Raw genomic sequence first — 14,381 nt, 5'->3', positions numbered from 1 at the left:
AATTATAAAAAGAAAGAGCCTGTAAAAAGAAAAATAGGTTATACAGGATTTTTTTTGACACATAGAACAAAGGAAAATGAAGACAAATATAAGAAATATCAAAATAAATTAACATCTATTATGCGATACGAAAAGAAAAGATATTATGAACAGCTGCTTCAAAAACATAAAAGTAATATTAAGGCTACCTGGAGTGTATTAAATAGGATAATAAAAAATCAACATAATATATGTTCTCCAACACGTATTGTAACAAGAGGTAATGTAGTGATTGAGAATACTGAGAGCATACTTAATGAATTTAATGATTACTTTGTTAATGTAGGTCCCAACTTGGCAAAAGAGATTTCTGTACCAGGAGGAAATGATGAAGTAGATTCTTCTTCTTGTAAATGTAACTCAATGTTTCTTGGAGTCTGTGAGAGTGACATTGTAGAAGTGGTGAGTAAATTCAAGAGTAAAAAATCCATGGATTGTGACGACCTTGACGTGTCGCTAATTAAAGAAGTTCTTCATAGTGTCCTTCAGCCGTTAACATATATTTGTAACAAATCATTTCAAACTGGAATTTTTCCAGATAAAATGAAAATTGCCAAAGTGATCCCACTATATAAAACTGGTGATAAACAGATTGTGTCAAACTATAGACCGGTATCTTTACTGCCTCAGTTTTCAAAGATTCTTGAAAAACTATTTGCAAACAAACTAGATTCTTTTATTGATAAATATGATTTATTGAATGATCATCAGTATGGGTTCAGAAGAAATCGCTCAACATCTCTAGCTGTGATGGAATTTATTGAAAATATTGCAACGGCTGTGGATGAAAAACTCAAGGTGTGTTCATTGATTTACGTAAAGCCTTTGATACGATAGATCATTCTTTACTTTTACGGAAGTGTGAAAGGTATGGTTTAAGAGGTGTTATACAATTTTGGTTAAATAGTTACTTGAATAATAGGTTCCAATATGTGAGTATTAATAACATGAAATCTAAACTTAGAAAAGTAACTTGTGGAGTTCCGCAAGGATCTGTTTTGGGACCTAAGTTATTTTCACTTTATATAAATGATATTTGTACAGCCAGTGATACTTTAAAATATGTGATGTTTGCTGATGATACAAACTTATTTTGCTCTGGAAAAGTCATAAAGAAATTACTGAAAACAGTGGAAACAGAACTCATGAAGTTAAATAGATGGTTTGTAATTAATAAACTATCATTGAATGAAAGTAAAGAAAAATTTATGTTATTTGGAGGTAGTAAAAGTAATATTAAAGTAAAATTGAATTTAAATAATGTTGAAATTGAAAGAGTATATGAGACACAATTTTTAGGAGTAATTATTGATAAACTTTGTTGGAAGCCCCACATAGAACATGTGAAATGAAAATTATCCAAGTCTATTTCTATTCTTTATAAAACAAGAGATTTTTTGAATAAGAACTGCCTTTATTTATTGTATACTTCCCTTTGTTTGCCTTAAATGACCTACTGTGCAGAAATTTGGGGGAACACATACAAAACATATTTGGATTCAATATTTAAATTGCAAAAAAGAGCTATTAGAATAATAAATAAAGTTGGATATAGGGAGTCCACCAACCAGTTTTTTGTAGGATCATCTATGTTAAAATTCATGGACATTATATATTCTAAAACTTTAGAAATGATATATCGTGTGATGAAAAAGAATGTTCCAATTTGTATTTTAAGTATGTTTCAACTAAGAGATGGAAAATATGATTTATGGGGGTCTTATAAGTTTGGTTCTCACTTTAGGCATTTCAATGTTAAGTATAGATGTGTGTCAGTTTTGGGAGTGAAATTATGGAATGGACTTAATGATGAACTGAAGATGTGTTTTTCTTTGTCATTCTTCAGGAAGATTTTAAAAATTAGTATTATACAAGGTTATAGAAATTTGGTTTGTTAAAAATTTATTTGTGTTGATTTAATTTCTTGATTTATCATTGATTTCTTTTCAAACTGTTATACAACTTATTTATCAATGCTATTTATTTTCTTGGTTAAGGATTTGATTATTTCTATGGGGGTAAGGGATAGGATAAGTATAAGCCATAAGGCTTCAGCCTATTCCTTTTTCGGTTTCTGTTTGAGTACTTTTATGTAAAATTATAATCTGTTGTTGTTGACTGAAATAAATTTCATTCATTCATTCATTCATGAACTTGTAACTGGGAGGCTAGGGATGGATTAATTTGTTTACAACATTGTTATAAAGTCTTTTCATGGCTGTAGAAGTGCTACACATAGCGCCTTTAACCATTACATAATGGTGATGAGGTGCCAATGTTACAAGTTGCCCTTTGTGTGCTAAGATCACAGCACTACATGTGGAAGCTAGCAGGAGTGTGCTAAAACAACAGCAAAAGGTCACACGGATTAAACACACACACACACACACACACACACAGACATGAGATTTAAAAAAAACCTGTGGGAATGAGCAGCGAGACAGAGGGATGACTTTATGAACAACATTCCTCTGAAATTCCTCAGCTCAGAGCGCCGGAAGCAGCGTAGGAACCACTGTCTTCTGAGGAAACTCTCCAACCTCAGAAGCTTAGAGCAGGAAAATATGCAGGACTTATAGATGGAAACTGTCTGCGTAGCAACCACCATGGCAAAAATATTCCTCGACATGTCCACATATGTACAAAATGCATTTTAAAAAATGAATCTGTAATTAACATGTGGTGTATAGTACATGTACACCACTGGTCCTTTTTATTAATAATAACAAAGAGAATGGACTGGCATCACTTTCCATCCATTATCTTCTACTTATCGAATTTAAGGTTGCACGACAACCATAGGGCAGGAGGTGGGGTAAACCCTGGACAGGCCACCAGTCTGTCACAGGGCTAACAAAGAGAGACAACCATTCCCACTCACATTCACACCTACGGGAAATTTATTATCACCAACCCCACTAACTCCATGTGGGAGGAAACTAGAGGACCTGGAGAAAACCCACACAGACACAGTGGGAACATGCAAAAAACATTTTTTGTGGGGTAAAGTTGAGGCAATTGTATCTGTTCACAGGAACAATGAACGGGGTTTCTATGTGTGCTGAACATCCTTCTAATACTGTATGGATTGCAATGTAAGTTTTCTTGAAGGACTTAGATGTCTCCATCACTCGCTTAAAAAATATGTTTTACAATTATTAAATGAGGCTGAATGAACCTGAGAACCTTCACAGACATACAATTATTAAAATTTTTATATTTTTTGAGGAAAATGTATCAGTTGCTTTTATGTTAATCAAAAATGATTTCTTCCTTTAAAAGTCTAATAAAGTATCATTCTATTTGCAGCCAGCTCACACACTCATGTGTCGCATCAGCTATGCGCTGTGAATAGCTCCTTGTCTTATGTTACTCCGTAGAAATCGACAAATTAGCACTTAAATTAGTAGCTGCCATATCCAAACTTGATGGAAACCGCTGTGAAGAGCGACATCTGTTTTTAGCCTGGAGACAGGCATGGCTGAGCTCCAGTTTTCCCCTGCTTCTGTTCACTTGTAGAGACCAGAAGAAGTGGACCAAGCTCAGGCCAAAGCCGGGAAGCCACACCCTGTCAGACACCCACACTGTTTCCACCGCGCAACGTTTTCTGGACCAAAGTGGAAGCGAGGCCTTTTACACAACCGCTGTTCCACCTGACATTTGAACAACATTTCACAGAAGCGGATTCTAGGAAGAAGAATTTATAGGATTATGTCACTGCATGTCCACATATGGAAAAAGGCTGTGGGTGTATTCAACTCAGTATTTGGACAGTTGAGGTAGAGCTTTTGCACATCTGGTTTTTGAAGATCTATTTTGTCCTGATAAAACTGACAAACTGTGATGAATCCAACAATAACACAGATGCAGCAAACTTTTCTTCACCTACTGCTGCTGTCCCTGTGAACCTCAGAAGCATTACTTTTAAGGATTACTTTTACTACAGGAAAAAGCACATTGCGATGAAGAGCAGACACGAATAAAGGTCAATGCGTATCACACACAAATGCACAGTCTTTCTCTTCCCTATATAGATCCTTGGCTGTACCACAAACGACCGACCACATGTGCCTCTCTCAATGACAGATATAGCATCTGGCTGAACACGCCATGTTAATTACAGGCTATGTATACTGTAGGCTACAGCTGGAGTCGACACGCACATGGACTTTTACGCACACACCAGACATAACAGTGTATACAAAGGCTTAAACACATTAACTGCTGCGTATCAGAGCATTCGAGTAAGTGTGTGTTTGCTTCATGATGTTATATATAGGATGAACCCAACCTGGGCGTGTGTGTGTCACATCCTGTACAGCTCACTTAGGACGGGATACGAGTAACGCCTTGTCTTTGTATTCAGGCACAATACGAGCACTGCTATTGCCGCTTCATCGCGTCCGGCCCTGGCGCTCACGTACACGTGATCTCTGTGCTCTCCCTCAGCCTCAGGTCTATCACCTCTGCAGTCGACTCCCCGTCCAAATGCAAAATCTGAAATCCAGTTCAACTTCCATTCCTGGAATTCCACAACTGACGCCCTGTGGCCAACCTCCCCCTGAACTCGCTCCATCCATCCATCCCTCCCCCACCACTCCATCCGCAGGCCAGACAGCCAGCTCACAAAGCCTCTTTCTGTAGGCTGCGACCCACAGTGCTTACCTTACAGTTAAAACGGGTTTAACACCACAGACGTACACCAAGTATGGTAACTTGCACCGGGGGCTAACGCTGACAAAGACTTTTATTGACACATTAAGTACAAGCAACTAAGGACATATATTTTACATTTCATAGGGGATCTAGAACGTTCATTTCATGACAGTCAGTTCAGAATAATCTTAATTATTATTTGAATGGTTCTGGCAGTTCACACAAAGTCTGAAATCAGCTGTTTTAGCTTCTGCTTCACTTCAAGCCATTTTCTTCTGATCAGGCGGGTGGGGCTTCTGTGCTCCCAGTCAGAGCTGTGTGTGTGTGTGAGATGGCCATGTTAGTTCTTTAGCTCTCTGTGACCTCAAACAGACCGAAGAGCAGGAAAAGCCTCTGAAACAGACCTATTAGAGTGTGCAGTATGCAGCTTTTGGGCCACAGGAATTACTTGTACAAAGTTTGACCTCATTATATGAAACTTTGACCACATTTACTATGAGGATCCACCACTGTAACAATAGATATACGATTTAAAAAAATATAGCAATGCCAGTTGGGCTTCCCTTACAATCTAACAATAAACTCTAGTTTCTTTGGCACACTCTGGGGCAGGCACATACCATAGCTGTCCAAAAAACAGAACCCCAGCACGTGCAAAGTGGAGACGGACACGCATGAGGAAAAGCAACATCTGTTTGAAAATGTTATGGTTAGCCGTAGGCATCTATGTGGCTGTGACTGGGCAGCCAGAGACTAAAACTGCAAGCGGATGTTTATGTGTAGCAAAGAAGGAGCGGAAAGCTTTGTGCACGGTGCTTAAACTGAGACACTTTCTCTCATATCACGTCACTGATTGGTGTCTCAAATCTGCATTTTGAGGCATTAAAATTAGCATTTTGGGCCCCACAGTGATGTTTTCTTTTGAATAAAGTTATCAGATAACATTTGCGAGGGTCGATAGTATTCGCCCGCTCAAACACTGACCTTTTTATAGAGCCATAGCAGAAACCACTGCTGTGCAATGATGTGGAAATCTTGTCAAGGTCGAAGAAATCATTCGGCAAAAAGGATATTTTTAAATATTTTGAAATGAAACCTCAAGCAGTCAGCAAAACACTGAGTTCTCACTTTGTCTGCAAACACAACAAGGACCAAAAATATACGTTTCTGGACAAGAACTACATCCAGAAGACCAAAGTGAACACTGAATATTCTTGGAGCTTGAGAGATTCAAGCTGTTTAACAGCAGCTGGGAAATACTCAGCTGTACCTTTAAATAAGTGTTAAGTAACAGACAGATAAAATATTAAAGTGTCAAATATCAAAATCTAAACATAAACATCTTGGAGGGGATGTGTTTAGGGTGACCAGATATCCCATGTGGGACTGCCTACAGACGCACAAATACTAACAGAAAGAATAGCATCTGAAATAACAAACAATGGTCTTAACTGTAATTAAAAGAGAAGAAGGGAATCCACAAAGACAATCGCAGAAGGCCATGGAAACAATGGTTTGGAGGATAACACATTTATCTGACTATCCAAGCCTGGATAAATGGGAGGACTGTGTCAGGAAGGGGATCTGGCAGGAACCTGTGCCAAATCAGAATATGGACCCATATACTGTGGCAACATAATATGTGTGTGTTTATGTATTATCTTTGATATCCTAACACGTCTGACGCAAACATACTCTTTGTTACTCCGGATCCGACCGTGCTTACAGCACCACACAAATAACTTGTCAGATAATATAATTAAAACGCTCCAAACAGCCAACAGGCCCATTTTCAAGGTCTGAATTGGTGAAGCTGGGGCATGTGCCCGTCAAGTGGCCACACCTCCCTAACTTTGACCACTAATTTCACCTCCTGTCTGTTTTGATTTTATCGCTACTTCATTTTAACATTTAGCATCCTGTCTTTTTCTTTTCCAAAACTTTATAGGGAGGTTGAGAATCTCTCCTGAGACAGACACACAGGCACATGGACACAAGAGAAGAAGTGAATGAATGCATTACTTTTAAAAAAAAGGAGGGTGAAGGCTGATATATAGAAAATGTAACACACATGGTCGCTTTGTCTTCATAAGGAGATGTGTAGCCTACTGTTTCAGCTGAGAGACCCCGCTGGCCAAAACTAACATGCCTCCCAAATCCAAATATCTGTACACACACACACACACACACACACACACACATTTACTAAACTGGGTATTTCCTCCCCTGGGCAGTTCAATCCTTACACAAGGCTTCATTTTTTTTCTCCCTCCCCCGTTTTCCCTCTCAGTCACCTCATACAGGCTTTCTAGGATTTCAGTAATTTGCCAAGTCTACCCAGACTGCCGTCAATTCATTTCATGCTCCAGTTTTGTGGAACGGCAAATTCAAAACCTTCGTTATCCTCTTTCAAGGTAATTCTGCAAAAAAGAGGGGGGAAACCTACAATAAGAAACACAAGAAACTGCAACATATTGATGGTTGATCAATAACAAAAACTATAACAAAAAGGAAAAATAAATATAAAAATAAAAAATGGACATATATTGTACCCACTGCAGATGTAATTATCCATGGCTCCTTAGTTTTCCTCTTCCTTTGTGTTTTGAATCCCTTTCCTATTACTCTTGCATTCCTCTCCCAAAAATGGTCATTCTGACCCCTTAACCCTTCCTCTACAAATTTTCATTCTGTTTGCGTGTTGATACGGACGGCCTGTCGTATCACACTGACCCGGAGCAATCCAGCACAGCGTCTGCTCTGACTCGAGCCTGAATGTTCTGCAGCTGGATCTGCGTGAACATTTCGATACAGTAATAAACACGAGCCACTGACCCCGCTGTTTTCTCGTTTCCATGTGTTTCCTGTTTTATTTTGAAGGTTGCTCTGAATGTGGCGTTCTGTGCTTGTAGTTTTCTCCATTGCCATTTTTCCCCGTCTTTGTTAGTGTTAATTCAGCTGTAGATTTTGGTCCGTTTCTCTTTTCTAAAGTTCAGCGTCAAAGTTAAACTTTGGTTCAGTTACCGGGGTAACAGACTGTTTCTCTCTGGCTCCGCCCATCCTGCTGCTGTTGCAGCGGCTGACTGACACTCGGTTTTATCTCATTGTCCATAAAGTATCAAAGCACATTCATTTGCAAAAGTTTACTTTTGTACAAACACTGAAATCCCAGTTAAGCAGGAGTTCTTTTTGTACCTTGCATTTGTATAACCACACAGCAGGCTGCAGACAGTTTAACTGCATTCTGACTGCACTTCATATGAAAAAGTGTCCACACATTGAAACATGGCTATTAAATGATGTCGAACAGAGCTTCTAACGTATATTTCAGGTCCATAACTAAACTGTATCTGACCTGTTTCTCCATATTTTTATTCTCAGTTTCTGTCAAATATAAAATTAGGATTCGGGCTCCGTCTAATGATTCCCACTGAAGTTGGATAAATGGTGATTACGGACAATATAAAAGGGTCATATGTTTTACTGATGACAGAGAGGTCCAGTCTAATTAAATTATAACATAACATAAATATCACAGTCCACATGGACATCCACTGATGTTGGTCGGCTGGATTAAAATGGAGACTCCCCTCTTTTTTTTATCCATTGCCAGAGTGAATCACGCACGCTCAGCTCATACTCGGGGTTGACTGAACTAACTCAGCTCAGAGTTTGTTGAACCTTTTTCAGGAACAGCACTTTCTAGATCTTACAGTATTACCAGCATTTTACCTCTTTCAGGGTTATATGCCACAACCTGCGATCTGCCTTTATGCACACGCTGCAGTGCCATCAATACATCGGAAACAGTAAACAGTTTTTTTTAGCACCGGTTATTTGGGAATCTGAAATGTAGAATGAATCACTGCTCCTAATTAATTCTTTTAAACCCACTCCTCACTGGTTTATGAGTCTACCTCTGTGAAGCGATATTAGGGGGATTTTGCAGTGACGTGCATCCGCCCCCACACGGCTTTAAAAACAACAAGCTCGGGCTGAGGCGGTGGGAGCCACAGCAGAGAAAAACACATCAGCAGGGGTCTGGATGTTAAAGTGATGAGCTCAGAGCATTACGAGGTCAGTGAAAACATGTTGACCGGTCATTACACAACAAAGCCACATGAGCAAAGTCAGAACATATTACACAGTACGCGTACACAGTATTTGGACTGCGCTTAAACTTTTTATCAAATAAAATAAGTGCTTAAAAGGGATCTGAATGAGACTGGGAATTTTAAAGGATGATTCAGAATCATATTTGTTTGTTCAGATTAAACTTATTTGGCTTTACTTGAATACTAACATGTGCTTTAGGGTTTGTTTTTTTCCTCAATATCATTATTTGTGTTGGTGTTTCTAGAAATGCTGCTGAACTCTGACTGAACTCTGGATCCTTGGGAAATGACATCAGTCATCTTTGGTGTGCAGTCAAGACTTAAGGATTACTGCTATTCTTCATCAGATTTAGAGCAGTCATACTGACCAAATATTACAGGGTGCTGAGCAACAGTTTAATGCAGGATAAAGGCTTTGTTGATGTCTACCAAGATTACACACTACAGCTGCCTCTGTCGTCCCCATCAAGACCAAGACCAAGTCTGCTTCTGTTCTCAGAACTGGCTTCCTAACAGAACTGAGGCTGAGGGGGACGAGACAACTAGAGAAATAGTTAAAAAAATAAGAAAAAGCTTAACAAATCCCATGTAAAATTCCTCCGTGTGGCTACGTAGCAAAAAATAAGTCAGTGGAAGCTTCCGATTGATTAAACTGATCCATGAGGTAACTTAAAAAAGCATTTTGACCCCCCTTTGACAAACCGCCGGCCTGTCTGTGGGTAGGCTCCAGCCCTCCTGTGACCCTCAGTTAGATAAGCAGTTAATAAAACTGAGTGATGGATGATTTCTAACTTTACTATTTACTATATATATTTCCTCAATTTTTCAAAATTTCTGTCAGGCGGATTCATCTCCCTGATTTCACCTTATATTTTGTTTTTACACGGCATGTAACCTCCAGAGAGCAGAGCTAGGATTGAGTAAACACACCAAAGAAGAAAAACACAGTGCGTGTTATGGTGTGTTTAACAGTGTGTTTTCTACTGCTGAGTGGAAAAAGGCCGTAAACCTGTCAAACAGGATGGATAGAGCCAAAAATACACGGCAGAGACTTTCACATGTGCTACGTGGGCTGCAAAAACCCACCGAAGCCAATCTCTCTTCCAAGTCTCTCCGGGAGTTTGTTTTGCTGTCCAGCTGAGCTTACTTTGAGTCTGTAATTGACTGGAGCTGGGTCAATCCCATCATGCACTTCGTAGCGCAGCCCTGTGGTCAGACTGCTGTTTACATTAGAGCTCTAATCAGCATCCCTGGAGAGCCGCTTCAGATCTAGGCCACTGAGCAGTTTGGGCCTGCCCAGTGTCGGCCAGTGTCGGCCAGCTGGGAGGGACGGCCCGTTCTGTGCCCACCAGACACACCACCACTCAGTTTGAGAATGTGCATCATCTTCCCATACATGCGAGGACCTTCTTCCATTTCCCAGAGATCATTTGTTATAGTGTGTCAAAGCAGCACCACTTCCTTTGTCTGTTGCCCTTGAACATAAGTTTGTTTGCATAATCTCTGATTCTGAAAGAACTGGACAATCTACTGCAGTATACTTCTAACTAACTAGTTCAAGTTTAAGTTCAAGTTTAAATTTATTTATATAGCACTTGTTTAAAAACATCAAGTGTTGACCAAAGTACTGTACAACAAAATGGACAAAGCAGAGGACATAAAAGAAAAATAGAACAGTGTTTTAGAAGAGAATACAATCATAGAAAGAATAATGGTAACAAACTAATGATGAATCAAAAGCCAGAGAATAAAAATGGGTCTTTAGACGGATTTTAAAAGTATCCACTGTCGGGGAGGACCTGATATGCAAATGCAATGTATTCCACAGTTTGGGGGCAGTCACGGCAAATGCCTGGTCTCCTCTGTGTTTTAGTCTGGACCTAGGGACAACCAAAAGCATTTGGTCTGCATACCTCAAGGATCTTGGGGGAGAATACCAGGTTAGGAGATCAGCAAGATATGTAAGGGCTGGTCCATGCAACGTCTTAAAAACAAGTGTTAAGATCTTAAACTCAATTCAAGAGCTGATTGGCTGCCAGGTAATGATGCAAGTATAGAAGATATATGATCTCACTTGCGTGTGCCAGTTAGGAGCCGTGCTGCAGCGTTTTGGACTAGCTGCAGTCGGCCAACTGATGACGAGTTAACACCAGAGCAGAGGCTACTACAGAAGTCAAAGCAAGACGAGATGAGGCAGCTCTTTCTCTTTTTCCTGACAATACTTTCCTTAAAGATGTAACACATTTTGGGGTAAACTTAAAAAAGGCAGCGATGTAAAAGTGAGTTCAGGAGTCAAATGTGACAGGATAGTTGGAAGCAAACTATAATGTGATATTTAGAATCCCCATATACCTGTATCTTTCTCTAAATGTTGTTAATAATAAACAATGGCAGCAAGACACATAGAATTAACAGCTCTACATGCTGTTTTTATCACTCTGACCTTCAAATTGGTCTTGAAGGAGAGGTCAAAGTCTGCTAAGTGTTGAGTGTAATACTACAAGATACACAAGCCACCCATGGGAAAAGGATAATCATTGGATCCAGTGTTTTATTAGTAATGTGTGTTTTAATTCAGCATTATCTTCAAACAAATTCCAGTTAGGTTAGGCGACTGGATATTGGCTGCAGCCGAGTCAACTGCCGCATACACACATCTGCTAAAAGACAGCCAGTCTCTGTTTGTTGGACCGATGATGGCCAGCTGGGATATTTTACCGTATCATTTCCATATGACAGCATTTTCAGCATTGCCGTAATTCGGTATTGGCGTCACGTCTCTGCTCTTTCAGATACAACAAACTGTATCTGCCTGTCAATCATCAGCATAGCTTTTCTTGCAAAATAGCTTTGCACCTGTTCCTTTGACCGGGGTTATCTTGCAAAGATGAATGTACTCAAGCCAACCTTGTCTGCTGTGAGCTCTCGGATCTTGATGATCTGCACTCTGAACTTCATGAGCAGTGCTTCCAGGACCACACACTTCTCCTTCCAGTCCTCTTGGCTCATCGCCTCCTCCCCCTCCGCCATATCCCTCTGAAAAATACCCTAAGCAGCGAGACACAGAGTGTATATACAGTACAGTATGTGTAGCAAAACATTTTTGTGCAGACATTTAACATTTTTACATTATCTCCATAATAGTAGATGAAGAAACACAGACATGAAAGAAAATGGTCAGGAGGCTTGTTGTTGACCAGATGTGTTGGCACCAGCCAGGCAGCACCTGAAATATTCCAGGGTGTAGCCCAGCTGGACCAGTGTGGGCAGTGGGCGTATCACTCACAAACAGGAAAACAGCTCTATTAGTCCAAAACACCTCGACACCCTCCCCAAAAGACACTTGTATCACATTTTCCACGACTAATGTAGGAAAACAGGCAGCAGAGAGAGAGCGTCTGTGATGTTGGATAGAAAGCCTGGGTTTCTCTCTTCCTAGTAATAACCTCTCATTACCAGCCTGGCCTCCTCGCAAAGAGACTACAAGCATGTGTGGAGGAAGGCCATAAAGTAGTTTCCACAGGCTTATTTCTGCTGCCTGTTTGCTGTGGTAAACACTGACGAGGGGAAAGGAATAAAACGAGTCTCACTCCACAAAACAAAACAGCACGAGGGACTGAGGGGATGGAGTTTAATATGACAAAGTTATAAACGTTAAGAAATGCTTTGTATTCTAAATTTACATTTCACGTATCACACATTTATCCGCTGCTGTCTCATTAAATATGCTGGAATTTGACACTTGGTGTTTTTATAGCAGTTGTAATATTCAAAATGTTTCTGTTTAGCTACAACAACACCCTTCAGCTGGTTACATATTGAAGGTAAATAAACAACATCCTATTAGAATATTAGTCATTATTTGCGATATTGGAGCACACATGATCTTAAAGAAAAAATGACCCCTAAAGCCCGGCTCCCAGTGTTTTCTTTTGCAATCTTTCTCTCAGACTTCCTGTTGGTCAAAGTCAGAATCAGCACACACAGACACAATCGGGACTCATTTGGATGTGGTGTGCTGATGAAGTTATTCTGTTTTTATAAATAAAGGTTTACAGGACATCAAATTGACTCTGATGGAATAAAATCTTTTGACTGTTTAAAAAACGTATCAGCTGAGCGTAACACGTTTCAGAGGTATATACACTGATACGTCACTTACATCTACATCTTGCTTGTTGGCTTGGACCACCTGTTCCCATCACAACCGCCTTATTGCATAGATTCTACAAAGTGTTTGAATCAAGCCCCAGCATTACACAGCTGCTGCAGATTTGTTGGTTGCACATCTATGATGTCAACCTCCTGTTCTTTCCACCTCTTCCTAAAGGAGCTCTCTTGACTGTGGACACTATTTCAGTGCAGTGAGCTACCTCACTTCTCAGTTAGAGATGATTTGAGATTCGTGACATTGGTGCGTTATCCCGCTGGAAGTAGCCATCAGGAAATATGCACACTGTGGTCAAAATGTCCTCCACACCAATACACCACCAGCACCAGCCTGAACAGTTGCTACAAGGCAGGGTGGATCCAAGTTTTCATGCTTGTTATAATAAATTCTAACCCTGCTGCAGTGGAAATTGAAACAAATCAGACCAGACAATGTGTTGATGCATGCTCAATAATCGGTAAGAAAATCCCCAAACGTATTCAGACCAGACAATGTTGTTTTTTTTTTCTTTCTACTTTCCAGTTCTGGTGATCCAGTTTCATTACAGCCTCTGTTTCCTGTCTGATAATCTGATACAAGTGGCACCCTTAGTAGTCTTCCACTGCTGTAACATTCAAGGCTGGGTGTGTTGTGGATTCGGAGATGCTCTTCTGCATACCCTGGTTGTAACGAGCGGTTATTAGAGTTACTGTTGCCCTAATATCAGCTCAGAGCAGTCTGGTCTTTTCCTCTGACCTTTGACATGAGCTCATGCCTCATTTGAATCACCATTGAACTTCAGCAGGCTATCTTGACCATGTCTACATGCCTAAATATACCGATTTACTGTCATTTGATTAGCTGATTAGATATCAAACAGGTGTACCTAACAAAGTCACCAGGGAATATATGTCATGCTAATTTAAAGCAGAGCTGCAGACAGTTACATTATTCAAATAGAGTTCAAATACTTCCAATATTATCACGAACACTAACCTATTTGAATATTGAGGTATTTTTCCTCTTATTAAAAACCAAAGTCAAATAAATGACCATGTTTACTCATTAACACCACCCGTATCTGACTAACCAAACTGATCCCCTTATGCCATCCCTTAGATGTCAGCATCATGTGCTAGTTTGTTGCACCTCACACATTTCACTACAGCTGTCTGAGCTCTAACCTTCTTCTTTCAAACATTCCTAATTTCTGTCTTGGACTAGGAATTTCTTTCTTATTTTCTTCCTTCGTTTGAAAATATTATAAAAAAAGATTTTGTAAATTATCAAAAAAGGGGGTTCATCCTGTATACGCTCATCAAAACAACTTGAGCCCCAAATTGAGCCTCAACAGTTCTGAGTTTAAGTTTTAGGTTTCTGTTATTTTACCAAACAATTATTACTATTATTAAACACTAAAC

The 14,381-nt window shown here is 39.7% G+C and overlaps 1 protein-coding gene across 1 annotated transcript in view; it reads right to left on the bottom strand.

The window, feature by feature from the left end:
• Positions 1-14,381, bottom strand: part of plekhh2 (pleckstrin homology domain containing, family H (with MyTH4 domain) member 2) — a 38,071-nt gene that overhangs the window by 22,880 nt on the left and 810 nt on the right. The window contains exon 2 of the mRNA XM_040044669.1: positions 11,718-11,858. Coding sequence (XP_039900603.1) covers positions 11,718-11,840 — 123 coding nt within the window. The 5' untranslated portion in view covers positions 11,841-11,858. The remainder of the gene's footprint in view (positions 1-11,717; positions 11,859-14,381) is intronic.

Source organism: Simochromis diagramma, unplaced genomic scaffold (genome assembly GCF_900408965.1).
Source record: "Simochromis diagramma unplaced genomic scaffold, fSimDia1.1 OVJJ01000486.1, whole genome shotgun sequence".
In the NCBI taxonomy this organism is placed as follows: Eukaryota; Metazoa; Chordata; class Actinopteri; order Cichliformes; family Cichlidae; genus Simochromis; species Simochromis diagramma.
The sequence above is the reverse complement of the archived record's forward strand: the minus strand, read 5'-3'. Positions and strand labels throughout refer to the sequence as shown.